A 27,018-nucleotide genomic window follows, 5' to 3' on the forward strand; every position below is an offset into this window, starting at 1 on the left:
ATTGAAGAAGGTATTTTAGACTTTCCTTTTAGGACCTGCCACATTTAGGTTTGGTGAAATGCTGATGGCAATCGCTGCGTGCTTACATTTCTCCCCAGAAGTCTGCAACGTGCTAAGGCACTTAATAAATCTTTAGAGGCTGTAGTTCTGTGTCAAGGAACACGTGTTGTGACTGCTGCCTTACAAGTGGTGAGGACAGGGAGAGTGATGGCCTGCGTGTGGCTTGTATCACATTGGTCTGGCAGAGTAGGAAATAGAGTATTCGTTTCAAAACTCTCATGTCCTTGCTTTGTTTCTGAGATTATGCTATTATCGTCTCCAAGAGACTGTCTGCCCAGGTTAGAAGGTTGGCAGGGTCAAATGGAGTCAAAGAGAGACAGGTTATAACTGGGTGCTGTCCCTGCATTGTGACTCTCGGGCAAGTCGTTTAACCTCTTAACTTCTCTGACTATAGGTACCAAATATGATACCCACTTTAGGTTAGTGTCAAGGCTGATTGAAAAAGAACATATTTGAATGTTTCATGGCACAAAGTAGGTGCTCAGTAAAGATCAGTTCCTTTTCCACTCGCCCACTCCGGTGACCTAAGGTGTATTGATTTTGCTGTGGTCTTTAAAAAACATGAAACCGAAAATAGACTTATTCTTTACAACTAGTTGCCTTCTTGGAAAATTCCTGGGGAAATAGCTAGCAAAAAAATACCGTAGCTCTCAGCCAGTACAGTGTGCACCGTCAGGGGGATGGACACGCTTGAAGCTCTGACTTGGGTGGGGCAAAGGCAATATATGTAACTTAAAAAATTGTACCTTCATAATATGCTGAAATAATAAAAATACCATAGCTCAATAGTTTGTGATGTATTCAGGGATATGTGTCAGTTTTTATTTGGGAAGATGACAATATGGAGGAAATATCTAAGTTGAATGTATTTTTCTGCATCAGAATGACTGGGTACCCTTGAAGGACAAGCACATGCTAACTGTTGTATTTTCAGACTAAATCTCTGTGGTTCATGCATAGGTTAAAATGGTTATTTGATTGAAATAGCCCATAGTGTCTTCATTTGCTAGTACGAGTACTGAGTACCCTGCACGTGTCAGATACGATGCCAGGGGCCATGATGGAAGACAGCCTGTAGCCTCCTGCGTGAACTTGGCTGTGCCCTCCAGTAAACACAGATCGTCCATTTGCCTTCTTCAAAACACCTTCCCTTCCCCCTTCTTAAACGTAAGCAAACTGAACACAAACTCAGTAGCAAGACATTCAAGAAAATGTGTTTCTGACCATCTCTCAGTGCCACCAGATTTATCCGAAACATACCTTTGAGCTGTGACTATTTATAACATGCTTTTATTTCCACTACAGGAAAATACAAAATACTCACAAAACTACTCATGTCTGACTAAAACCACACATGGCCACTGTCCATTGGATGGGTTCATTCAGTAAACCAATGTATTGCTTACAGCAGCTGCACGGACTGTGGCCATGAGTGGCTTTGAGGAAAGAGCTTGAATTTCACAAGTACACATGTATCTGTGATGGTTAATTTTATGTGTCAGCTAAATATGTTAATTTTATGTGTTACCCTGAGCATGGGGTAACCTAGATTTTTAAATTAATACAGTTTTTTAATTCAGACCATATTTTTAAATTAAAACAGGTGGGATTGTGAATGTCATATGTCTTCTAAAGAGCCATGGTGTTATAATTACTTGATTACTGGTTGAATTTTAGATCATCGTAGTGATATCCTTCACTGCCAACCACAGATTGGACTTGCCCTTGGGAAAAATCTATGGATATGAGGCTTTGATCTTAACTGACAAAGACTTAGTCTAAGAGTTACTGATTGAAGACAGACAACGGTTATTAGCTCTTAATGTAGGAAAGAATTATTATCAAATATGTGAATAGTCTTTATTTGCAATTGTATATCTAGCCATTTATCACTTGAGTAAGAGTTCTGTTTAGGGCTAGAAGAATTTATCAGCACTGAGCATGTAGTGGCAAGCCTAGCTCCCAAGTATAAAGTCTGAGATGCTGTATTAATTAGAATTCTCCAGAGAAACAGAAGCAGTAGAACATGCGCACACACAGAGAAAGAGTGCAATGGAGGGATACTTGGAGATGTTTATTATAAAAATTGGCTCATGCAATTATGAAGCCCGACAAGTCCAGAATCTGCAGATCCAATGTCCCAGTTCACGTCCAAAGGCTGTCAGGCTGCCAAAGAACCAAGAAGACCGGATGGCCCAGTTTGATGGCTGTTAGGAAGGAAAATTCTTTGTTGTTCAGGAAGGTCAGCCTTTTGTTCGATTTGGGCCTTCAACTGATTAAATGAGGCTCACCCACATGTTGGCTAGATCAGCTTTATTCAGTCTGCCAATTTTTTCAAAATTTATTCGTGTGTTGGGGGGGGTTGTGTATGTGCTTTTTTTTTTTTTCTTTTTTTCTTTTCCTTTTCTTTTTATTTTCTTTTCTTTTTTTTTTTTTTTTTTTTTTGAGACAGGGTCTTGCTCTGTCTCCCGGGCTAAAGTGCAGTGGCATAATCATGGCTCACAACAACCTCAAACCCCTGGACTCCAGCAATCCTCCTGCCTCAGCCTCCCAAGTAGCTGGGACCACAGGTGCCTGCCACCACACCTGGCTAATTTTTTCTAGTTTTTTTTTTTAGTAGACACAGGGTCTTGTTCTTGCTCAGGCTGGCCTCAAGCGATCCTCCCACCTCAGCCCCAAAAAGTGCTAGGATTACAGGCATGAGCCACTGCACCCAGTCTAGTCTACCAATTTTAAACATTAACACCCTCCAGAAATACCCTCACAGAAATACCTAGAATAGTGTGTGACCAAATATCTGGGCACCCCGTGGGCCAGTCAAGTTGACACATAAAATTAACCATCATAGAAGCATCTGTTCTTGTGAAATTCAGAAAGCTCAGTACTTTCTGTTTGTATTTTCCTGTAGTGGAAATAAAATAGCTAGAAAGATAGTGAGGCCTGGAATGTGTCCAACACAGGGAGGTAAGGTCTCTGTTAAATCCCTCCACAAGTTAAAAATGCTATATGAGCCTTTTCTTTCTATTCATTCTATTCATTCCTTTCCTTTTCCACTTACTTTTTTTTTTTAGCCTTCATAGTATGCATATTAGTATATCTGTCAAATTTGATAGAAACCTTTTGATAGCTAGCATGACTAAGCTTTTGGAGGCAGAAAGGGCCAAGTCTATGAAATCATAGCAATGATTGGGATATATTTGCATATCAGTGGGAAAGGGGTGTGTTTATAAGAGCCCGACACCAGGATGCATTCTGTCTTTAACACAGAGAGTGGCTACCAATGTCAACAAAAATGAATAACATTTTACTATCTCTGCGGGAAGCAACGAACAGCAATCCAGTTAAACGATGCCAGCTTCACTCCGTGCTTCTCACTGGTACTCTGTCGGAGTGCTCTTGGTGAAAATACCCGTGCTCTCAGGGTAGAGCTCCAATGAAGGCTGTCTTTGATTAAAATAGCATTTGGCAACAGCTTTATGGAGCAGTAGCTTTGTTGAAGGATCTAGGTCATGTGACAATTGGGGAATTTTCTTCATCCTAATTTTTTTTTTCCTTTATGCCAAACATGACCCTAAAGCAATTCCTCAATTCCCACCTTCCCAGAGAGGTTTAACGATGACATTGCGTGGCTCTTGGATGACCTACAGTTCTTTGATTTTGTTAGCCTTCAACAAAGCATCTGGATTTTCTTTGTCGTCCCTGAGGGTTGCATTTCTCCCAGAGATGGAGCTGCCAGCTCTGAATGATCACTTTAATATTTGGGTGTGATTGCTGCTTGGTCAGTTGTGACTGGAGCAGAGAACCTTAGTGTTGTGCTATCACAGATGGCCACACCTAAATGCTCTCAACAAGAAAATAAATGTCGCGAGACTGGTGAGAGTGAGATTAGGCCATTTTTGCCTATAGCGGGGAGTCCAAGGGTCCAAACTGCAAGCAGAAACCAGACATCCCGTGCCTTTATACTAGAGCATTGCTTTTCCAGAGAATAAAGATAATTATGTGGCATAACTATTCAGAAATAAGAACTTGCAGATCTATGTTTTCTGAGATTGAACACCAGGATCAGGTAGTTTTCTGATGACTGTCCTTTTTGTTTGCTTCTGTGCTCTGAGAATCACTTCCCTCAGTGACCTGCATGTTTGGCAGGGTGTTTAGTTTGATCCTGAGGAATGAGCAGGAGCGGGCTCCCTCTCTGTTTATTCCAGCAGATATAACATTAAGCGCATTGGCTTGAGCAGATTAAGTGGATCTGCTTCAGAGATTAGTGCCTACCTGTGTAGTGAGAATGAAGCCAGAGAAATGCCACAGGGGCCTTCAAGAGGAAATCTTCAAGGCTGAGGCACCTGATAGCTAATCTTTTCCTCTTGTCAAGAGATAACACAGGTCAGTTCAACACTGACCATTCAAAACCTGAAATATCAGTTAAATGGTGGTTTGTTTTCATTTCTGGTGGGCCCCTGGATGAGAAAAGTTTGAATTACCAGTTTGGAAACCACATCAAGGATAAAGACATCTGCACAATAGCAAGTTCAAATAAACATCCTCAAGCTACATCTAATAATCTAACCACATTGTCAATTGAATGATCTACTTAAATGACCTAGAGGAAGCACCTGAAAAGGTGAACTGTAATCACAGGGAAGGAGCGGTTGCTTTGTTAAGCATTTTTCTCCTGGACAATTGTCACCCTTGTGGTTATCCATTACAGTAATTACCTGGGCCCCTTCCCTGCGTTTCCCAGGGCGCTGAATAAGAGGAATCGCATCCTGGAGGTAGCTCAGTGCTTCTAAAACAGCTCTTTTACTTTTTTGATTATGGTTTTATGGACTCCCTATTTTGTATATAGGATTATAACAGATGGGTGTCCTTTCACCAAAACAGAACCTGTCCATTCCTTTCTTTGGGCAAAGAGTCAGGAATCACACTTGACTCACTCTTAAACTTTTTGTTGGCCAAGTTCCTATTGCAGAACCAGCTGCAGTGAACAATTACTTAATTACAGCATAAACTCTCCGTAGCCAAGAAATGAAAATGGCATCGGCAAGATAACATACTAGCACGATGCCTTCTCATGCTGTCACGAAGCAGCCTACTGCTTGCTAATTCTCCCAAGTGGTTTTGATGTATAGTGCATAGTAGGTGCTCCTTTTTATATAAAGATTTATCCTAGGAAGACCCAATAGCTGCCTTTCTGCATGACAAAAAATTGATTAAGCAGCCTTCATGTACACGGCATAGCAAATGCGGATATGATCTTGCAGACCCACAGGAGTCATAAGAATGTGGATTTGGGCACATATGGTGTCATTAGCAGCTCAGTGGCAATCTCTCCCCTATACCCCAGTAAACACTTGGCCATTATGGAACCCAATAAGAAGACCAGTGAGTAACAAGCTTTAACGAGACAGCCTGGAGTGGCTCAAGACTGAAGTTTCCACGGTGCTTAATTAAAAAAGAAAATAAAGGAGAGATGGCTCAGTATTCATGGATTTTAGTGAAGGTATTTTTTTTTTTTTTTTAATTCTACAAAGCTAAAACTGTCATTTTTGGGCCTAAGTTGGGCCTTTGTGGTAAGTTGACTTGCACTCGAGCGCCATATCTTGAGTGGAATGGAGTGCAAAAACGATCAAGAATAAACCATATGCAGCAAATCACCATAACATTTTTCCCTTTGTTAGACATCCACTGTAGACCTCTTTATTTTTTATGCCTTACTAATAAAAAGATAAAGACATCTGATTGCGTTTTGAACATAATCTCCCTTCCAGTTGAGGATTGGCCTTGATCCGTTGGTCCGTGATTGATAATGTATTTCATAAACTATTAAAAAATCTGTGGTCCTTCCTATCCGCCAGCTCTGAAATACTTGAGATGTCTTTTTCGATTCTGGAAATTTCCCTTCATCACCCTTCATTTGCTCAGGGATCTGCAGAGCCGGGTAGGAATGGCTTTCCCAGCTAGCAGAAACCGAGGGAATCATGCCACTTGGCCCTCTCTCTCCTCTTCCTATCCACTTTTTCCTGTTCCTGTCCACTTCCCCTCCCCCCCAGCACGTTTCTACTCCGCTTACGTTCTTTTGGTGAAATTAGACAGGAAGTGCTGTGCTGTGCTGCACTTTAAAAAATTAATCTCTGGAAGGTTGTTTATCTCAGGCACATCTTGTTAACTTTGTTCACTTTATGAGAGGAATCGAAATAAAACACCAACACTGTAAAGAGGAAGGACTCTGAAACTACATTTGAGCAGCTGGAGAGCAGGATATACGTACCTGCAGATCATATTACTTAGAGAGGAAAAAAAAAAAACAAAAACAAAGCAAAGTAAAACATACAAAAACCCAGGAAAACTAAACCAACAAATACAAACGGGTCCTTGTGTCAATTTAAATGATAACTACCCAAATAGAAAACTTAAAAACCTTTCTTAAGGATGTGAAATTTTAGTCATAGAACTGGCTGGTGGGTGAGAATGCAAATCCATTTCAAAAAAAGGAGATTTTTGTAGATGGCATATCCCCAAGAGCACCAGGCCTTGGCAGAGCCTTGAAGGCAAAGAGGTTGAACTTCCGTGAGGCTGGCCCCAGGTGGGCCTGGATGGGTTTGATATCCGGGGCGGAGGCTGAACAGCCTTCACAGGGCCTTCTGTGATGCTGAGTCGGAACCAGCCATTCTGTTTTTGAAATATTAGAAATGGATGTGAACCTAGAAGTGGAAGAAATGAATGAACTTGAGCCTACCGAACTTGAACCTTCATCCCAGAGATAAAGGATGGGTGGAAGAGTCGTGGCTCTGGAGTCACATTGTGTGAGTCTGAATTGTGATTGCAAGACTATGAGCAGGAACACCTTGAACAGTTTTCCTAATCTCTCTAAGCCTAAATTGACTCATCTACAAAGTTAAAATTATAATATAGGTCTATTATAAATGGTTCTTTCTGAGATGAGCTAATCCATGTAAAGCATTTAGCATCCATTGTAAGCACCCCATGTATATAAATGGTAATAGTAATAACTATAGTGTGTGTGTGTGTGTGTGTGTGTGTGTTCTAGTGAGGGAATTCCTATGGCAGGAAAAATATGTTTTCCATGTTCTGCAAAAGTATCGACTGTGTGACACTTCAGATATTTTGTTAAAACATTTCCTAATATATTTGGTTAATATAGTGGAGTGTTTTGTTTCATTTTTGGTTTTGATTTTCTTTCCTTTTTTTTTTTTTTTTTTGAGACAGGGTCTTGCTCTGTTGCCCAGGCTGGAGTGCAGTGGTTTGATTATAGCTTACCATAGGCTCAAACCGCAGGGCTCAAGCAATCCTCCTGCCTTAGCCTCTTGAGTAGCTGGTACTACAGATTCACACCACCAGACTTGGCTAATTTTCTTTATTTTTGTAGACACGGGGGCCTCATTTTGTTGCCCAGGCTGGTTTTGAACTCCTGGCTTCAATGAGTCCTCCGCCTCAGCCTCCTAAAGTTCTGGGATGGCAGGCATGAGCCACTGCACCCAACCAATATGGTATTTCATTAAAAACACTATGGTTTTTAATGTGCTTCTCATGAGAATCTATAAAGGACATAAATTACAGTCTTTATATAAACTAATTCTAAGCAGTAATCTGAGAAATACCGTCAGTTGTAGAAAAAGGGTTTAGGAGAACCCCAACAGTCCACGAGAATTCTTAAACTTCCCGTCACACAAACATTTCAATATCCTTCCCTAGAACTTGTGATAACTAGTGAACCGACTGCTCTCCATTTTCCCACCTTCCTCAGCCCGACTGGGAAGGATTTGGTCCTGAGAAGGGGACAGACCAGGTGACCTATAAGGACCAACCCAGGTCTAAAATTGTATAATTCCATCCAGGAGTTAAAAATAACTCAAGCAAAAGTCTCAGGACAGAGAAGCAAGACTACCAGGGCCTGAATGATCCACAGGGGAGAAATCAGTGCTCACCACATTGAGAGCAGGATATACAGGCTTCCCTCGTTCAAAGAGGTACATGTAGGCCAGGCGCGGTGGCTCACCCCTGTAATCCTAGCCCTCTGGGAGGCCGAGGTGGGCGGTTTGTTTGAGCTCAGGAGTTCGAGACCAGCCTGAGCAAGAGCGAGACCCCCATCTCTACTAAAAATAGAAAGAAAATTATATGGACAGCTAAAAATATATATAGAAAAAATTAGCTGGGTATGATGGCACATGCCTGTAGTCCCAGCTACTTGGGAGGCTGAGGCAGGAGGATAGCTTGAGCCCAGGAGTTTGAGGTTGCTGTGAGCTAGGCTGACGCCACGGCACTCACTCTAGCCCAGGCAACAGAGCGAGACTCTGTCTCAAAAAAAAAAAAAAAAAAATTACAAAGAGGTACATGTGTTCCAACAACCTGGACAGCAAATAATTTTTATAAAGCAAATCCTAATTTGTCAAGACAAATAAAAAAATCCTTTCTCATTGGAGGGGAAGAAACAAAACCCAATGGCATACACACTACCGGCCTGTGTGTGCAGCGTCAGGTCCCAGGACTGGCCTTCTGTTGCTAACCATTCTGGAACAGTGATGTGTTGTGTGCCTGGTACTTCTCTTTCTCCGCATTCCCAGATCCCAACATTGACAATCTTTCCGTATTTTTTTTTCAATATTTTTTTAATGGTTAATAGATTTGGCCCTTAGTAATTACTGATATTCAAGGTGGTCAGGAAGGTTTCACAATTTAGGTTTTCTGTCATCTAAAGCAAACTATCACAGTTGCATTTGTTGTGTGAATTACAAATTCTGCATTTTCCCTGTAATCAATCAGGATTCCACAGTACGAAACACCCTGGGTAAGAAATATTGGTCTGGACTAGAGGGAGATTTAATGTCTGAGATCATAGAGTGGTTGGGCTATAAAAGAAGTGGCAAGAACCCAATCAGGGTAGTGATTTAAAACTGAGTAATCTACTCTTGTAAAAAAAAAAAAAAAAACCAGTGTCCTCTGGGGTGTGCTGAACAAAGCAAATTAATAGAGATAAAGGGAAACCTCTTTGTTTTGATTCCACCTTTCCTCTTTAAATTACAAATTAAATACGTGTCTCTTCAAGATCATTGCGAGGTGATGCAAACAATGAAGGTGATAGTGACATCATCAGTAGACATTGTCATTACCTCCATTAGCCCCAGCCTGCCCTTCTCTCCGGAGTGTCAGTATGATGATAAGAAAAAACCTGGCCTTGCTTGCATGTGTTTAGTACAGGACAGTGTTCGTGTTCAGCGGAATGGAAAATAGCCATGATCACCTAGAAAGATACCAGGGGTTAGTAAAAAGCACTCTCCAACTAGGAGGCAGGAGGCCTAGGTCCCACTTCAGGTGCTTTGTTAACATGTCACCTTGGGCAAATCTCATAATCTTGTGCCTTGTGTCCATAGCTCATAACATAAGGATGTTGAGCAACGTTTCATCCCAGCTTAAAAACCTGAAATCATTATAATTTATTGTCTTCAATGTATCTTACATACATATATACATACACACACACATAAAAATATATATACATATACATGGTACTATATGAAAATAATACCACTGACATTTCAGTGCTTTCAGATTATGTGTTTTTTAACCAGTTTGGGGGAAAAAGTTTATTTTAATTCAGTCACACTTAAAATTAACCATTTGAGTGATGGGGGCAACTTTTAGATATGAAACAAATTGCCCTCTCCCCCAACCAAAGAAGTCGCTGGCCTCATCTAGTGACAGACTTATCCAGTCCAGCCTCTTTAGCATTTAGCCACAATGTCCTAGGGAGGCATGTAGAACACAGGAAATGTATGGACGTTAACTTTGTAATGCTTGTGATTGAAATTCCAAACACGGTACAAGGCTTAGCAGCATGGATTCATTTGGCAAATTTTTACTGAGTACCTACTGTATTCTATTTCCTGATCTAGGTACTGGGAATAGGTGAACAAGACAGACGTTGACCCTAAGTAGTTTGGTCTGTCATGGTGTGTAAACGTGTGGCTAACGTGAGGACTGATGAAGCTGGAAAAACAATTTAGAAGTCAAGGGTCCTCAATACCCAATTTCCCTTAAGCAATTTTTATAAGACAGGACTGATTGCCCGTATGTATCAGTCGTTAAATATTTCCTTAGCAATGGGCAAGTAGTCACCCTAACAGACGCCCTCCCAGATCTCACCCCCCCCATCCTTCCCCTGCCCACACTTCCCTGTGACCCAGCAACTAAAGGGCCAACCCTTGACGCAGCAGGAAGCCACTGTGACCCTGTGTCCAGACTAGAGCTTACGCAGGTAGAATTTCTTTTTTCCAATTTCAGTGAGATGTAATTGAGAGTTGAAGGTTGTATAAGTTTGTTATCCAGCTTAATGATTTGATACATGTACACCTGTGAAATATTCACCACAACCAAGCTAATTAGCCAATCCGTCGCCTCCTCTAGCGCCTATATTTTTTTTTTTTGAGAGTGTGTATGGTGAGAACACTTAAGATCTGTCCTCTTAGCAAATTTCACGTGTGCAATACAATATTGTGAATTGTAGTCCCATTGTTGCTCATTAGCTCTTCAGAATTTCTTTATCCAACATAATTAGCCTCTTGATCAACATCTCCTCTTATCCCAGCCCCAGCCTCTGGCAACCACCATTCTACTCTCTGTTGCTATGAATTCAACATGTTTAGATTCCACATATAAGTGAGACCATGTGGTATTTGTCTTTCTGCCTCTGGTGTATTTTACTCAGTATAATGTCCTCCAGGTTCATACAAGTTGTCACAAATAGCAAGATTTCCTTCCCTTTTAAGGCCAAATAGTATTTCATTATGCATCTATACTGCATTTTCTTTACCCATTTTTCCATCAACAGGCATTTAGGTCATTTCCATATTTTTGCTATTGTGGGTAATGCTGAATTGAACTGAACATGAGAGTGCAGATATCTCTTTGATATACTGATTTCCATTTGATAAGATGTTTTAAAATAATTTTTAAATATTTTGAATATCACTCCTGCCTTAAAGTAAGTGATCATCATGACGTTAACCAGTGATTCCCTTAAGCTTGAATGGTAAGACTCTGGGCATTTTTGTTCAGTTTTGAATGTATATAGTATATGTTTCTATTGTGCATAGGAGCTAGGGAATCAAAACAAAAGAATTCGTTGGATAGAAAAAGGATTTTAATATGTATCTTCCCTTGGAGCAGAGTTGGAAACATTGCATTTTATCACTGTGATGCTAATTTCTGATAAGAAAGGGTTGTAGACACATGCTTGAAAGTGTTTGTGGCAGCCCAAGAATATTGTACTCCGTATCTTCATCACAAAAACAGACACACATGGAATCAGTAGGAATGGATAGAATACCATAACAAAATTGGCATCAAATCTAGAAATTTAAATGATCGGCTGGGCACAGTGGCTCACACATGTACTCCCCGCACTTTGGGAGGCTGAGGCTGGCGAAGCGCTTGAGGCCAGGAGTTTGAAACCAGCCTGGGCAACATAGCGAGAGCTTGTCTCTACACAAAATTTTTTTAAAAATTAGCCAGGCATGGTGGCAGACATCTGTAGTCCCAGCTACTCAGGAGGCTGAGGCAGGAGGATCACTTGATCCCAGGAGTTTGAGGCTACAGTGAGCTATGATGACACCAGGCCATTCCAGCCTGGGCGACAGAGTAAGAATAGTCTCTAAAAGAAAAAAAAAAAATTAAAGAAATTTAAATGATTGAACTCAATTAAAATATGCAAATGCCACTTGTGAACATGTTCCTTATGGACTCTTATTTATCTGAAGCCCTGAATTTGGGGGGGAAAAAAAAAAGCAGGGGGGAGGAGACTATATATCCTAAATACACATTAGTCATGTGCTTTGGCTAAGGGCAATTCATGGTCATCAGAAGTGGCATCCATGAGCCATTTCTGGTGGTACCCTCTTGACTTCACCCAATTAACATGATGGGATCTTGAACAGTTCTTAGACGGTATCAGTAGAAATGTTTTTCACTTACTAATGCTCGTCTCCACCCTTAGGAGTTTTTATTTAGGTTGGTTGTTGGTGTTTTTGCCATTCAGCCCTGGAATTCCACTGATTACCCAAATATCTCTGGGAAAACCAGTGATTTCTCTAACAGACATCACCCACTGGAAATCCCTGGGAATAATCTCTAAAAACTTCATGCTTTCTGTGCTTGTGCCCCATGGGCATGCTCAGATGGCATTTTAAAAGTGGTGATGTATCTTGTGATGTCTACACTGGCCGGGAAGCTGGGGGGGAGTAGGGTGAGGGTGGGGAAGCAAGAATTGAACTCACTTGTAACAGGTGGGATAAAGATGGCCTCTGAGGAGTCATTTCTGGGCAAGATCTTTAAAAATGAACTGAAAAGAAAAATGCAGTGAGGAGATTAAAAAGCAAAAAGAGTGAAAACAAGAGGTCGGTTGTGTTTTATGCTCTTTCGGTATTTCTGCATTTTTGATCATTGAAACAGTTCTAGGATGTGCACAAGAGCTGGGGGTTGTGTTTCTGCATGTCCTGCTACCTAAGCAAACTTTCAACACCTGGAGGGGAATAGACTCCCCACTTGTCATCTTCGGCGTCCGCCTGACATCTTCAGCCATGGTGGTGTTGCCAATGCAAAGCAGGCCTCGTGTTTATCTGATTATCCTCCTGCATGAACACCAGGCCGATCTGCCAGGTCCTGGGATTTCCTGCAGCCTTGGACGGCATTCAGAAGGCGTAACACTGACTCTCAATTGTTTCCACTTATGGGAGGAGAGGGAAAGCATGAATACATGAAATACACTGATAATCAATAACCTCAGTCTCTTTTCTACCAATCAGTGAATAATCAAGCAAATATCTTTTAATTCCATTTTCCCGTGTTTTTCCTGCTGGGATGCTATGGTTGCAGTGTTACATGAACTAATCATTTAAATATGATTTACATGTTAGGGCCCCCCCCACCCCCCCGCCAACTGACGGTGATTACAAAAGTATAAAATATATCAAATGGGCCAGATGTGGCGGCTCACGCCTGTGATCCTAGCACTCTGGGAAGGCGAGGAGGAGGATCACTTGAGGTCAAGAGTTCAAGACTAGCCTCAGCAAGAGCGAGACCCCCGTCTCTACTGAAAAATAGAAAGAAATTAGCCGGGCAATTAAAAATAGAAAAAGTTAGCCAGGCATGGTGGTGCATGCCTGCAGTCCCAGCTGCTCGGGAGGCTGAGACAGAAGGATCGCTTGAACCTAGGAGTTTGAGGTTGCTGTGAGCTAGGCTGATGCCACGGCACTCTAGCCCGAGCAACAGAGCAAGAGTCTATGTATGTATGTATGTATGTATGAATAAATAAATACTATCAAATGAACATTTATGAAGTAATTTTTGAAAAAAGAAATTCTACATGGTGTCTTAGTGACTGTAAGACAAACTGTCCAGAGAGTGGCGCGATCCCTGTGAATGGAGTAATCGCCAAAGATTTTGTGAAGGAATCATAGGTGGATTTGTGCCTTGGAGGCAGGACACACCTGTGTGTAGGAGGTTTGGAGGGAGAGGCAGTGGCATGGGCGAGCGCTTTGAGGTGAGACTGGAGTGTCAGTAGGGTTATCAGAGAGCTGCCAGGATTTGTGCTGGTCTGGTGTGGCGGGACCGGTGAGTACAAGACCACAAACGCCAGCAGAGCAGGTGCCATGACTTGGCGATTGGAATCATGGGAGATACCTGCATGCTAGAGAACTGTTATAACAAACAGATAAGGAACGAGCCAGAGAACAGAGAAGACTATTCCACAGACTTCAGAATCAATTCCTAAATAAGAATGGAAAGAATGTGGAGGACAAATTAAAACAGTTAACACATATCTTCTTTGGGGTGGAAAAGGGTTCAAAGCATAGGATCTATTATTAATAATATGAAGTAGGAAATAATAAAAATGGTCCTTGGAGATTAAAATATAGGAAATGGCTGGCCTAGTGAAATAAAAGAATGGTAAACATTGAGTGTAATGACATACTTGAATTGCTGCCCGGGAAGAGAGTCGCTGTCCCAGTGGGTATTTAGTCTCCATTTAGCAGCCCTGTGCCTGGATCTTAAAAATGGCATAGACTTTGGTATCAAACGTATCTGTGCAGTGTTCAAAATCAACAGGAGCAGATTTCAAATAATCACAACCCACAGCTTCCGAAGCATGGCCCCCTCTGTAGGGCCCCCGCTCTGTGGGTGGAGGCTGAACCCCTCTGTCCACGTGTGCCTTCTCCCCGCAGGCCTGCTCTCGGGGGTCCCGGGGAGGGTGCTGAGTGCAGCCGGTCACATTTGTCCCCTGTAGAGGCTGGAGGTGGGCGGGTGGGTAGGGGGGCAGTTATGAATAGCTCCTAAGAACAATGGATACCATGGAAATGCTTCAGGAGCATCGAATATAAAAAAAGGAAGCGAGAAATTAAAGGTGAAAAAAAAATGGGTAAAAAGTAGATTGTTCTCTCTCTCACTCACTCATATAAACCTAGACCTCCCCTTCCCCCCACACCCAGGCAGACACAAAGCAATATTTGCATTACAGCACTAAGTGAAAAAAGCAGATCACAGAACAATACCTAAAAGACAATTCCGTGTTTTTATCAGTAAAAATGATAGTAAATCACTGGCAATTTCACATAGTTTCATACTAATATATGTGTTAATTACACATGTGTATGTATATAAAATCATAGGGGAAAATCCTAGACTTGCCTATACAACTTAATAGTGGTTATCTCTTGGTGGTGGAATTACATTGTGTTTTGTTTTTTTGTTTCCTTTGTGCTTGACAGTATTTTTTATTTTGGATGCAATAACTACCTAGTAACCATAAATAATAAAAACGATTTTCAAAGAAAACATGACAATTTAAAATGCTATTAAGATTTCTTTTTTAAAACACTTTTGCATCTTTAACTTGTAAATTCACAAAAAGATGATAAGACTGAATTATAATTACTTATCGCCAATTTACATTTACCCAGAAGGTAACTTCTCAGTATGTTAGACCCTGGGAAAACCGTTGTGATTTTCTGAACTGCAGCTCAAAATTGCAGTATTTCTCTGCCTGCAGGATATAGAAGGGACCCTTCTGGGTTCGTCTGTATATACCATAGCTACCCCCAAGCCCCTTGGGGAGGCAGAGACTAACTAAAGTTGACCACACAGAGTCCCACATTTGTTACCAGGAAGTGATCGTAATCACAAAAACACAAACCCCAATTAATCAGGATCTCTTGGAGTGGGGCCCGGGCATGGATATTTGTTTAAAAAGCTCCCCAGGCAATTCCGATATGCAGCCAGCATTAAGAACCATGGCCCCAATGGATTAATTTACTAAAGGGTCATTTGAGCTTGGCCTTTGGAGAGAGGTAAAATTAAAGCCGAGAGGATTTGGTTGACCAAGGCCAAGTTGCTGCATGGCCCTGAGCTTTGTGAGAACATGATTATGCAAACGGAATAAGAGAACATTGAGCGTGGAGCGGGCAGTTCTTGCAAAGTTAGTGAGGTCGGTGGGTAGCCCTCTCTTGCATTCATAGTAGAACAATCTCAAATCAGATTCCTAGGTGGGAACATGCTCTCTGGTAGCAGCTTGCCATCAAGGGTACTGTTATTTCACGAAATACAGCAGAACCCAATTTTGATGCGGATGCCAGGGGACCAGAGGCTTCCAGCCTTTTCCATACAAGGATGCACACTGATACACAAGATGTGCTGGACCTTAGTATGACAAATCCCATGGTAGGACAGTGGCCCTTTGATAATTTTTACTCTGCTTTAGGAAATCATTTTGAATGACTTTCTCTGGAGCATCTTTGGTGGTGGTTCGCAGATTTACAGTGGGGGAAAACAAGGGGGAACCCTGACCTTCTTAAGTTTTGTCTTGCCTTAGTCTCAAAGTAGCAGAGGCCAAAACTAGACATAAGTTTAACTGCCATTCCAATAGCCCCGAAATTCACTAGAATTTTTGATGGGTTGCGGGGTGACTTGTCTCCAAGCAGCAGCACAAATAGGCTTTTTTTCCCCTTACTCTGAACAATAACCATGACCATCACCATCAGAACATGTTGGAATTATATCACTAGCTACCATTTATTGATGCCAAACATGTACCAGCTCTGTGCTTTACATTTATCATGCTTAGTCCCCCGTAGCAACCTTTAAGGGCAGTTTTATTCCCCATTTTGCTTTAGAGAACCCTGAGGTCACCCAGACAGGATGGGGACAATTGAAGATTTAAATGCAGTCCTGACCCTGAGCGTCGGCACTAACTCTACATTGCCAGTAACAGTGGCTCAGGAGCTGGGCCAGAGGGGCAGTGCTGCACTCCTGTCCCGTGTACCCTTGTCACCTGATTCCTCTGTCCCTCTGTCTCAGGACCATGGCACTGGGCTTTTCAGCCTCATTCACTCTCTTCTTTCAGAGCTGTCCCCCGACAGAACTCTACCGCTCCAATTTTTTTCATACCCCGGCTGTATTAGATTTATTTTTCTGGGGAGTAGTTCTATATCTCACCTGTTTTTAATGGAGTTTCATTTTGCTACCCAGCATAATCTTCATTCCTGTGGTTTAGAAGGAAGAAAATACCGTTAGGCGCAGTCAGAGTTCTAAACAGATGTTCCAGCCGTCTCCTCGTGTAGCTACAGCAATGCATCACTCCCAGACGTCTCAGCCTTGGCCTGCCAGCATGGCTGTGCCCATGCCAAGTGCCTTCCACGCAATAAGCAAAAACTGAAGTTAGGTTAACGCCACCAAAGTCATTTTATTCTAATTCGCGAATGCATTCGAATCTGGACTTTGGGAGGTACCACCTGCTTCAGGAAACCTAATGGCGTTGAATTTGTGCAGTAAGGCGGAAGACAAGTTGTTCTGTGTTTTAAGAAACCTGACTGTGTAAAAATCTGAATACGATCGTATCAACGTGAACAAATTATTGCCTTTTCTGAGGATTTCTCATTTGAAAGAAAGATTTGCTGGAAATTATGCTTTGCCATCTCACTTTTCACTTCCATTTGAAGAAAATGGTGGCCCGTTCACAAGCATGTGATTTTACACACGACCTTTGAAATCAAATGACAAAACACACAAAAGCTGTGTTTATTAATAAAACACACGCATTGATATGCTGCAGAGGCATCCTGTGAAAATCAGTGTTAAATGCGGGAGGGGGTTAGGGCATGAAAGATTCCGTGGGGAACTCGGGATATAGCTGCGTTTATCTGCCTGGGAGGGCTTAGGGTGCAGCCGGTCAGATAATATTTATGAAGTTCTCAGGTGTGTACTGAGCTAGATTTGCTTCAGTTGAAAACATAATCCGAACTGACAGTGTCGCCCAGCAAGGCTCACCTTCAGGCCAACGAGAAGGGGACGCGTGAGGTCCCCCTACCATTGTGTGATTCTGTGAGTGATTAGCTACAGCCTTGTAGGGTGACAGTGTGCCGCCTAAACCCTAAAGAGGGACCGAGGAGAGGGATAGAACGCCATGGGAAGCTTCCAGAATCTTGGTGTGGCATTGGAAGGGCAGTCTTCCCAGGTTGCTGCATCATGGTGGAGTTGTGCTGGCCTGGGAAGGAACCAGGGCAAGGGGACAAGGAGCAGAGGGATTGTGGTGTTAACACCAAGTAAGCCACAGGCGCCAAGTCTCCAGTGACCTGCAAGGTTAGATCATTTGGTGATGGGGAGTTGGGACGGGAGAGAGTAGGTGGAGGGCAGTGGAGGGTATTGATGAAAATGGCCCAGCTAAGCTCTGACCTCTGCGGCCTTGCTGAATATCTTTTCCTTTTATCTACCTCCTCTGACCAGCGCCCTGCTAAATACTATGGTTATAAAATGACACCTTTCCCATTGAGAGAGATGGCACAGATTTTAGCAGATAATGGAGATGTGAAACAAAAAAGTGGTGTTTTGTTGTTTTTTTTTTAAAAAAAAGAAAAAACTCTTATGTGCCCCAAATCCCGCCCCCATACCCAACGAGAATGGATAAACAGGCAGAGTGTGGAACTTTTTCATCCAAGCCATCATTACTGCAGAGCAAGGCAGGATCCCTTTAAATATTTATTCACAGGTTCATTTTTCTATCATCATGTATAGCGAAATGGCATTCCTTACCTGAGCAGGCTTCTGGCTGTATATAAAAGAGGGGGGCAGGCTGCAAGCTCACCGCTCTCATCATGCTGATAAAAATCTAGCAAGTGCAACAGAGAGAAATGCTAGTAAACCAGAGGGAAAATAAATTTTTTAAAAATGAAATAACCATCCCAGCAAAATATTTCAAAAGAGCAAACTAAAAAAATTAGAATGAAAAAGAAAACCGTGGAAAACATCATCCACAAAAAAATGGAGGAAATGTTTTATTTATAGAAGTGGATATAAAGTGATACAGGAAATATATCTGCTCCATGTAAATTTATTAAATGCAACTTTCTCTTTCTCTTTCTTTCTTTTAGATAAAAAACCTCTTCATGAAATAAAACCCCAAAGTAAGTTATTTTTCCTCTTGTGCATATAATTTATTCTCATATTTGCTGCCTTGCTGTTGTATTTGTTTAGGAGCCAAGCAGAATTGAAGTTCCTATGAAAGATCCAGGGCTTTCGGGGCTTCTGCTCATTGAGTTTTGGAGTCACATCTCAGAGGTTTAAATCGAAAAGAAATATGCACACCCCTCCCCGCCCTCCCAGTGAAAGTAAATCTCTCCTCTTGATTCTTTCTGCCTATAAGTCCATTTCGCTGCAAATGTCATCTAAGATTCTTATTTCTGAAGAGATTTGTAGCATGAAAATTAATAAATATTTGTCATTACATGCTTTCATGAGAGCAGCCTTGGGCACAAGCCTCTCTACCAGGAGGAGGAGGGAGGGGTGCGTTGAGAGTGTAAACCCAGACTCTTACCTCCTGTGGAAGCCATGGCAACTCGGTAGATTAGGTTGCGGAATCCACAGTGAAATAATTATGAACTGAGAATTTTGGCGTCGGTGCTGGCTTAAGCTCCCTCTACTCCTGGAGAGGCCTTGGCGTTGTCTCCATTTTATGCATCCTGTAGATTTGGAGAAAGGAGCTTGACTGTTCAGCTGCTTGGTGTTGGACCCTGTGGTTCTTGGCCTTGACCGCACTTTAGAATCACCTGGGGGCTTTTTAAAAATCCCAATTCCCAGGCTGTACCAGTGAAATCAGAATTTGGGGTATGGGTTTTTTTTAGAAATCCCTATTTTTCCCAAAGGTCCTCGAGTGATTCCCACATGCAGCTAAGGCTGAGAACTGCGGCTTAGAAAAATATCGCACAAAACGTGGATCAGCGTCGAGATGTGTCAGAATCTTGGGGTGTGGTAGGAGCTTGTTAAATGTGCAGCGTCTCAGAGCAGAAAAATCGGTTAGAATTCCTGGGGGTGAGAGGAGTGCCCAAGAATCTGCATGTTAATATGTTCCCCAAGTAGTCGTTCTCGCACATTCAGAACTGCGTGAAGCATACTAGGGCAACCTCAAGTTATAAGGGCAAAAGCAGTACAGCTCTTCCCAATAGGAGATTAGACAACTCCCTGGCTGGTTTGCTTTGTGACGCTTGTGAAAGATGTCTCTGCCCCGTATCCCTCATTCTGGCCCAAAATGAATGACTTTTGCTCTTTTAAATCCTAGGGTATGAAAATTCAAAGAGCTTGAGAGAGTTAATAGCCTTGATGAGCTAACTTCTTTGGAAGGATTAAAACCCCGTGGGGATAGACAGAAATAGGTACCTTGGGACAGAGGTCAGGAGGTATGAGAGAAAGATCCGGTAAAGCCATTCTGTTCATACCCCCTTACGTTGCTTCAGGCAGGCTGGAGATACAAAGATGTCATTGCTCGTGGAGTCTGAGAGTTTTGGGAAGTAACAAAAACAAGCTGTCTGGTGACCATCAAGGAATCACTGGTGCTTAGGTAGCTGACCTCTGACATCATGCATGTTTGATTTTGAACTTGTAGGAAGATTGAGGTTGGGGGGCCTGGCTTTGTGTGTATGTGTATATGGATGTTGAGGGAGAGAGAAACAGGTCACTGAGTAATTTGTCCTGTGCCTTTGTCAAGAGCCTCAGGGTGACACAGGAGTAAGTGGACCCTTGACCGCCTCCCGGTCACGTGGTGCACGCCATGCGTCGGTTCTGGTAGGTAGTACAAGCAGAATCATAGGTATCCGTGTGGTGGCCAGTGTGATAGTTACTTAGAAATGCATGTGTGTGTTTTTAAAAATTAATTTCACGCTCAGTTTGTGAGTCCTGTGCCATTCTAATTTGGTTACATCTGTACTTCCAGCCATAAACCCCACAGAAGCTATTTCTGGTCCTTAGGGACTCCTGAATTAGTTTTTGCTTGGGGTTCTCGCTCCGGAGCACCATGCTTAATTGCTGGATACTGCAACGGAATCGCTTAAACTGTTTTAATTTGTGATTTCCCTAAAAATAAAACCTTAACAGAATCAATGTGATTGCAGAAGGCTCCCAGAGGAATCCATTCAGGGGTTCTGTAAGCTGCATGGTTAGGAGTGCATTATACAAATTCAGGCTGCAGTTGTTCGGTGAGAGAGGGGCTTAGTTTAGGGCTCCATGAATCATCACTGATGCAAAATCAAAGTCAATTATGAAGTTAATTGAGAAACCTGTTCCTATATATAGCTGTACACATGATCCTGCAAGAGGCCTGGTGGATGGTAAACCTCACTAGGAGCCTTGCACGCATTCCTCCGTGAGCAGGCAGGCAGAGGAGCCAGCTTTGACTTGCAGGGAGGTGTAAAAAGAAAGTGAAGTCTTAAGAGATCTGTTGGCAAATCATAATGACAAACTGGGGAAAATATGTGCACTGCATAGCTCATGAAAGCACTTATTGTAAATGAGATAATTTAATCAATTACGTTTCCTAATGTACTAAACCGAATGTTTCATTTTCTACTTCTGCACATCTTAAATTATCTTCAGGTGCTTTATGAGATTTAATCATAGTTAATAGAAACTTCATTACCATCAAATGTGCTTTCAATAAATGTTGTGTAACAATGTCAGGAGGTGCAGTAAAATATAGTAGGTTCTGAATGGCAAACACGCACCCCCAGAGTCAGACTGAGCCATGGTTGCGTTCAGACAATGAGACTCCTCTGAGGCTTGGAGAATGTGGTTTTCTCAAAGTCTGTGAGCCTCTAAGGAGTGGCGGGTTCCGTAAGTTCATCTGAAGGGTGGAAAGCATTTAGCTCAAGACTACATATTCTCTCTTCATCTCCTGCCCACGTAGTTGTTTTGTACCTGGCAGAGATGAAGGCTCAGCATGACTCCAATTAACAGTTCTAGAGTTGGCTACTTCCAGGACATCTCCAGGTGAATATCTCCCAATAACCTTAATCTCCGCTTCTTCAGAATTGAATTTATCTTTCCGCGTCTCTGTCCTGAATCCACTCCTCTTCCCGTCTTCTCTATTGTAGTGACCAGTATACCATCAACTCACTTGTCTGGGTCAGAAACTTGGACAGCCTTCTAGATTCTTCTCTTTTCTTCACGTCTTTTCTTCTGCTCAGTACCCAATAAATCATCACAGTCTGACTGTTCTGCCACCCAGATAGGTCTCAGATTCACCAACCACTGTCCATTCCACTCTGCTCAAACCCATCCCGCCATCCACTCAACAGTGATTTATCGAGTGTTGACCGTGGACCAGATGTTCTAGGTGGTGAGAGTCGGTACTGAGCAAGACACGTAGAGTTTCTGCATCCCTGAAGCTCGCAGTTTTAGTGAGGGGGGATGGGCGTAAACAAACCAGAAAACAGATAGTGCTACGTGCTCCAGCAAATAGTGTTAAGTGTTATGAAGAGAAACCAACCAGGGCAAGAGGCTTAGGCAGGGCTGGAGGGAGCTTTTTGATGTAAGGTGTTCAGAGGTCTCTGTGATAAAATTATATTTGAGAAGAGACCTGCAAAAAAAAAGTAAGGAAACAAACATTCTGGGTAGTTGGGGGACAAGCGTTCAAGGCTAAGGGAATAGCAGGGTGAAAAGGCTGCGAGGTGGAAGCTGCTTGCAGTCTGAGAGGGACGGGGGAGATCAGGGTGTCTGGAGCAGAGAGGCTGGAAAGAGTGGTAGTAGCTAAGGTCAGAGAAGTCGGGTGAGGAAGGAGAACTCCGAAGTATGTTATAGGTCGCCATCATCTCTGACCTTGAGAGAAATGGGAAGCTACTGAGGGTTTCTATTTAGAGTGACATGACCTAATACTGTCAAGGATAAATCCTAACCGCTGTGTGGAGTGTAAACCGATAGAAGACCAGAGCAGAAGCAAGGAGAGCTGTGACAATAACCTATTATAACAATAATCTGTTAAAATATGTAGGCCATCTGGATAATCTAGGTTCAAGATGATCGCGGCTTGGGCCAGATGTATAGCAACAGGAACTGTACAAATGGGTCATATTCTGGATGTCTTTTGAAGGCAGAGTCAAAAGGATTGACTGATGGATTGGGTACAGAGTACGAGAGAAAGAAAAATGTTAGGGATGATTCCAAATTTTTGCTAGATAAGTGGAAGCATGGAGTCACCATTACCCCAATATGGGGAAAACTTGGCATAGCAAATGTGGAGGGAGGGTCAGGAGACCAGTGTCACAAACGCTGAGTTTGAGATGCTTGTTAAACACGTAAAGGGAGAGGTCGAGTAGACAGCTGAGTGTGGCCGGAGAGTCTGCAAGTTAGCACTGCCCCGGCTGGTCACATAAATTCTGGTCTTGTCAGTGTCCAGCTGATATTTAAAGCCGTTAGGGTGGATGAGATCACCAGATAATGAGCGAATAGAGAAGAGAAAAAAGATCGGAGGACTGAGCCCTGAAGGCCATTAACATTTAGATGTACAGGAGCTCAGAAGTCACTGCAGAGAAGAAAGAAAAGTGACAGTGTAGTAAGAGAAAAACCAAATGAAAAGTTAAGTTTAGACATTCAGGCCATTTTCCTTCCTACACCAGGATTTCTACAATTGCCTCCCCGTATCCCATCGTGCCCTACATTTAGAAACCTACAGAGTTTATCTGATCTTTCTAAAACGTAAATTCTGATCACGTCACCCTCCTGTTTAAACCGTTCCAATAGCTCAGCTTGTTCTTAACGTGAAGTCCAAAGCACTTAATATGGATATGATCTGGTCCCGGCTTCCTTCTCTTAACAGCTCACCCATGAGGTGTTTTCCCTCCAACCCTCTCACCATTGCTGTATTCTTTAGCCAAACAAAGCTTTTCGGTTTTCGGAAGACCTTGTGCCCATCTGGCATATAGTGCCTTATATGTTCTATTACTTCTGCCTGAAAACTCTCTCCCTCCCCCTAACACTTACCCTGTTTAATTTATTCTTCCTTCACTTCTCAGCTTAGGCATCACTTCTGCAAAGCCTTCACCACCGTCCCCCAAATCTGGGTTAGTTGTCCCTATAATTTGTCTCATTATCAACCTGTTCCCCTATTTCAATACTGTATTTTCATTTCCTTTATAATGGTCTGGGTTCCCCATCTGATGGACAGTCCCCGCCATCCAGCGCACAGTTTAGAGTCGTCTCCATCACGATACCTGTTGCATCCACACTGCCTCTAGTATGTAGACATTCCATAAATATTTGTTAAGTTATGGTTTAAGTCTTCCTGCTAACTCCTCACTGGAACTTTTACCGTTAAGGTGAAAAGTCAAGAATTTCACTTCCAAATAGATCATTTTATTCATTCATGTAGTAGCTATTTATATACAGTTGTCGTGTACAAATCGTCTTCACTCAATGAAATGTGAACAAGAAAATAAGAAATGTATCTTCCCCACAATTTCAATACAACGTAGTGATTTGGGAAAAGAAGCACAGAAACGATTTTTAATAATCATCTACTCTGTGGCATGCAGTAGGTTAGTGCCCAAAATTTATGCATCTTGAAATCATTTCCAGTGAAGAATAGCCTGTATGTGTCCTTATAGTCTGAAAACCAGGTATGCTCTTCTCACTGGAGAAAATTCCATCCTATGTCTTTTCCCAACATACACTGGCTTCATCCCTGGCGCAGGAATGCTGATCCCTATCCTTTGTGATCTTCCCTGGGTCCCTACCCAGGGAACTTAGAAGACGTAGAGTCTGCACTGGCAACCTGACCTTCTCTTTAGGCTGTGTGGACTTGAATAGGATCTTGAACCCATAGAACCGCCTGTGTCTTTGGGCCACACCTTAAATTCTCGACAGACTTCTGAACTCTTCTGAGCCAACATTAGGCTAATAGCGTTGATGCTGATTTTCCAGCCACTCTCTTAAACACTTTTTTTCCCCCTATTTTGTCCATCATTTTTCCTCGTCTCCTGCTGATTATTTTCAATTACATAAATACAGCACTTTCCCCAAATTGCACAACTTGCCTCGTCCTGCAGAATCACTCCTGCTGTGAATCCATTCAGCCCGTGTGTATGTGCCATGTTTGTCATTTTCTTACCACTTTCTGTTTTTTATGATCTGATTGTTATCCCCTCCTAAGCGAATGCCTTTTCTTGCCACCATTTTCGGTGATTTTGCTGACTCTGCCCTTAATGGGCATGATGGGATTTTGTTCATTAAATGCCTCAGAATGAAGCACAGAAAGGATGAATAAGTGAGGCTCTAGCATGTTCTTCACCATCAGAGCAACCCAAGGTACTTGTTAAACATGTAAATTTACAAGCTGCATCTCTCTACCTCTTAGTAATTAAAACCTTATAACATTTATAGCTTCAGGTTTCAGAATAGGAAATTAAATAAAGTGACTTTGTTTTCTCCAGGGCTGAAGTTCAAATCCTGCATTTTTAAAACTTTTGTCTCTACGTGGCACACAAAAGCAAGACCTGTGCTTTTGTCCACCAGAATCAGCCAGGTAAAATACAGGACCCTTAGTTACATTTGAATTTCAGATATAAAAAAAATAAAGTTTTATTATAAATGTGTTCTGAATATTGCATGGAAAATACTCACGTTAAAATTATTCATTGTGGATCTGAAATTTAGATTTAACTGTGTGTCTTATATTTTTATTGCTCAATCTGGCAACCTTACTAAAAGGAGGACTAAAACACATCTGAATGTGCACTATCAAGACGTATTTTATAAAATAGCTGACTTTTGTTGCCTACCTTGTAAGAGTGGTTAGAATTGAAGCAGGTGTTGGAGGAGAGAGCCTCCCAGTAAGAGTGAAAAGTCTGAGCTGAAAGTAAAAATCTGCAGAAGTACAGAGTCTACTTGATAAAATAAGTGGTCAGGTTTGGCCAGGGAGTAGGGTCTATGGAGAGAAGTGGGTAAGAGGCATTGAAATGTAGTAGTGATTTGGGAAAAGAAGCGCAGAAACGATTTTTAATAATCATCTACTCTGTGCCAGGAGCAGAGCATAAAGTGCCTTGAGCAATAAGAGAAGTCACCTGGGAGGGGACGTAGTACGTCCTGGATGGTCACTGGGAGGTGCTCGGTGGTGTTTGTAGATCAGGGCTTGGGATGAGTCACCCACGTGTGAAATGGCTCTGAGTGATCCAAGACGGGGGTGTGAGGAGAGGGGACCACCCCACGTGAGTGCCAGCTGGGGTGTCTCCCTTTGAAACTGAGATGGGAGACGCACTAGAGATGCCATCAGTGGGGCGTGGGAGTGGTTTGGGGAAGGGATCAGTAGAAACGGAATCAGAGACGACTCTTTGGTCTCAAGCCATGCCCCTAGCGGTGTCATTACCAGCAAAAGAGAATACAAGAGAAGAAGATATTGGAGGACGTAAGAATGATGAATCTGTCCATCGCAAGACAGACGTGAGATGTTAGCACCGGATGCAGGTGGTTTTGTCCGGCAAGCAGGAAGGAAATACGGGATCAGGTTTTCAACAAGAAGATGAGGCTGGAGATGCGAATCTGAGACTGTTGAGGATGGAGGGAATGGTTGGCACTGCCTGATGTGAGTGATTATCCAATTAGATGAGAACGGGGAAAGGAAAAAGGGCCAAGGACTGAACTCGAAGGCCTATATTTAGAAATCAGAGAATGAAGGGTAGTGCCTTACGAATAAGTAAAGAGCAAGTCAGATGTAAGGAACAGTTTTTTTCTATAAGGAGGGTTGGCTATTCTTGTCTATTGCTGCAGAGCAGTGCTAAAGGATAAGACAAAGAGATTACTGGTGGTGCAGTTGCAAATGACTTTCAAGGGGAAACTGTGGTTTGTGCAAAGACAGACTTTAAAGGGTAAGGGAACAATAAAATTCTATAACTATAGGGGACTAGTTAAATAAATTATCAGGCAGCCTGACTGTGGGCTGGGCAAATTTAAAAAGGAATGAATGTAGGCATGGACGTTCCCATAAGGAACGATTGACAAGATATCATATGTTAACAAAAAGGAAAGGACGGTAGAGGAAGCATAATGTGGAGCCTTTAGGGTAAAGAAAGAAAAAAGAAAACAAATGGCAGATATTTACATTTTTTTTTTTTTCCTGAAAGGACTCAAGATACTATCAAGAGTGATTACTTTTGGAGAAGAGGTAGTTGGAGGAAAAGCTTTCTCTTTGCATAGTTTATATAACTTTTTATACTTCCTAAAACATTTTCTAATCTTGCACATGTATTACTTCTATTTATTTGTATTTTACTTTAAGAGTGATGGGGTTAAGTGGCCAGGGAGATTATGGAACAAGCATTAAGAAATGTTTAATGTTTGAAAGCTTAAAAATCCTTTTAAACAAAAAGCTAAGAATCCAGTAGGTATGAAGAAGACTGAATCTTTGAGAGATTTATCAGAGAGTAAGCCAAGGGGAGGATTTGGGGAGCAGTGATTAGAGAGACTAGACTCTGTGTGTGAGCAGAGGGCAAGGCTCAGGGGTGGGGAAAATTTGAAGATGCAAGACCAAAAGAGAATAATGAATGAGGCCAGGTCCCCTGGAGCAGCTCCTCGGGGAACCGAGAAAAAGATAAATAAAACATGTGCAGGAAAGAGGAATTTTGAGTTGTAGGGGAG

At 42.2% G+C, this 27,018-nt stretch overlaps 1 protein-coding gene across 2 annotated transcripts in view; it reads left to right on the plus strand.

The window, feature by feature from the left end:
• Positions 1-27,018, plus strand: part of UNC5D (unc-5 netrin receptor D) — a 497,786-nt gene that overhangs the window by 391,810 nt on the left and 78,958 nt on the right. Inside the window, exon 8 of one of the 2 annotated variants that reach the window (XM_069485257.1) lies at positions 18,495-18,527. The exons of the other annotated variant lie outside the window; for it this stretch is intronic. Coding sequence (XP_069341358.1) covers positions 18,495-18,527 — 33 coding nt within the window. The remainder of the gene's footprint in view (positions 1-18,494; positions 18,528-27,018) is intronic. 2 annotated transcript variants of the gene reach the window in all.

Source organism: Eulemur rufifrons, chromosome 12, assembly GCF_041146395.1.
Source record: "Eulemur rufifrons isolate Redbay chromosome 12, OSU_ERuf_1, whole genome shotgun sequence".
NCBI classification, from domain to species: Eukaryota; Metazoa; Chordata; class Mammalia; order Primates; family Lemuridae; genus Eulemur; species Eulemur rufifrons.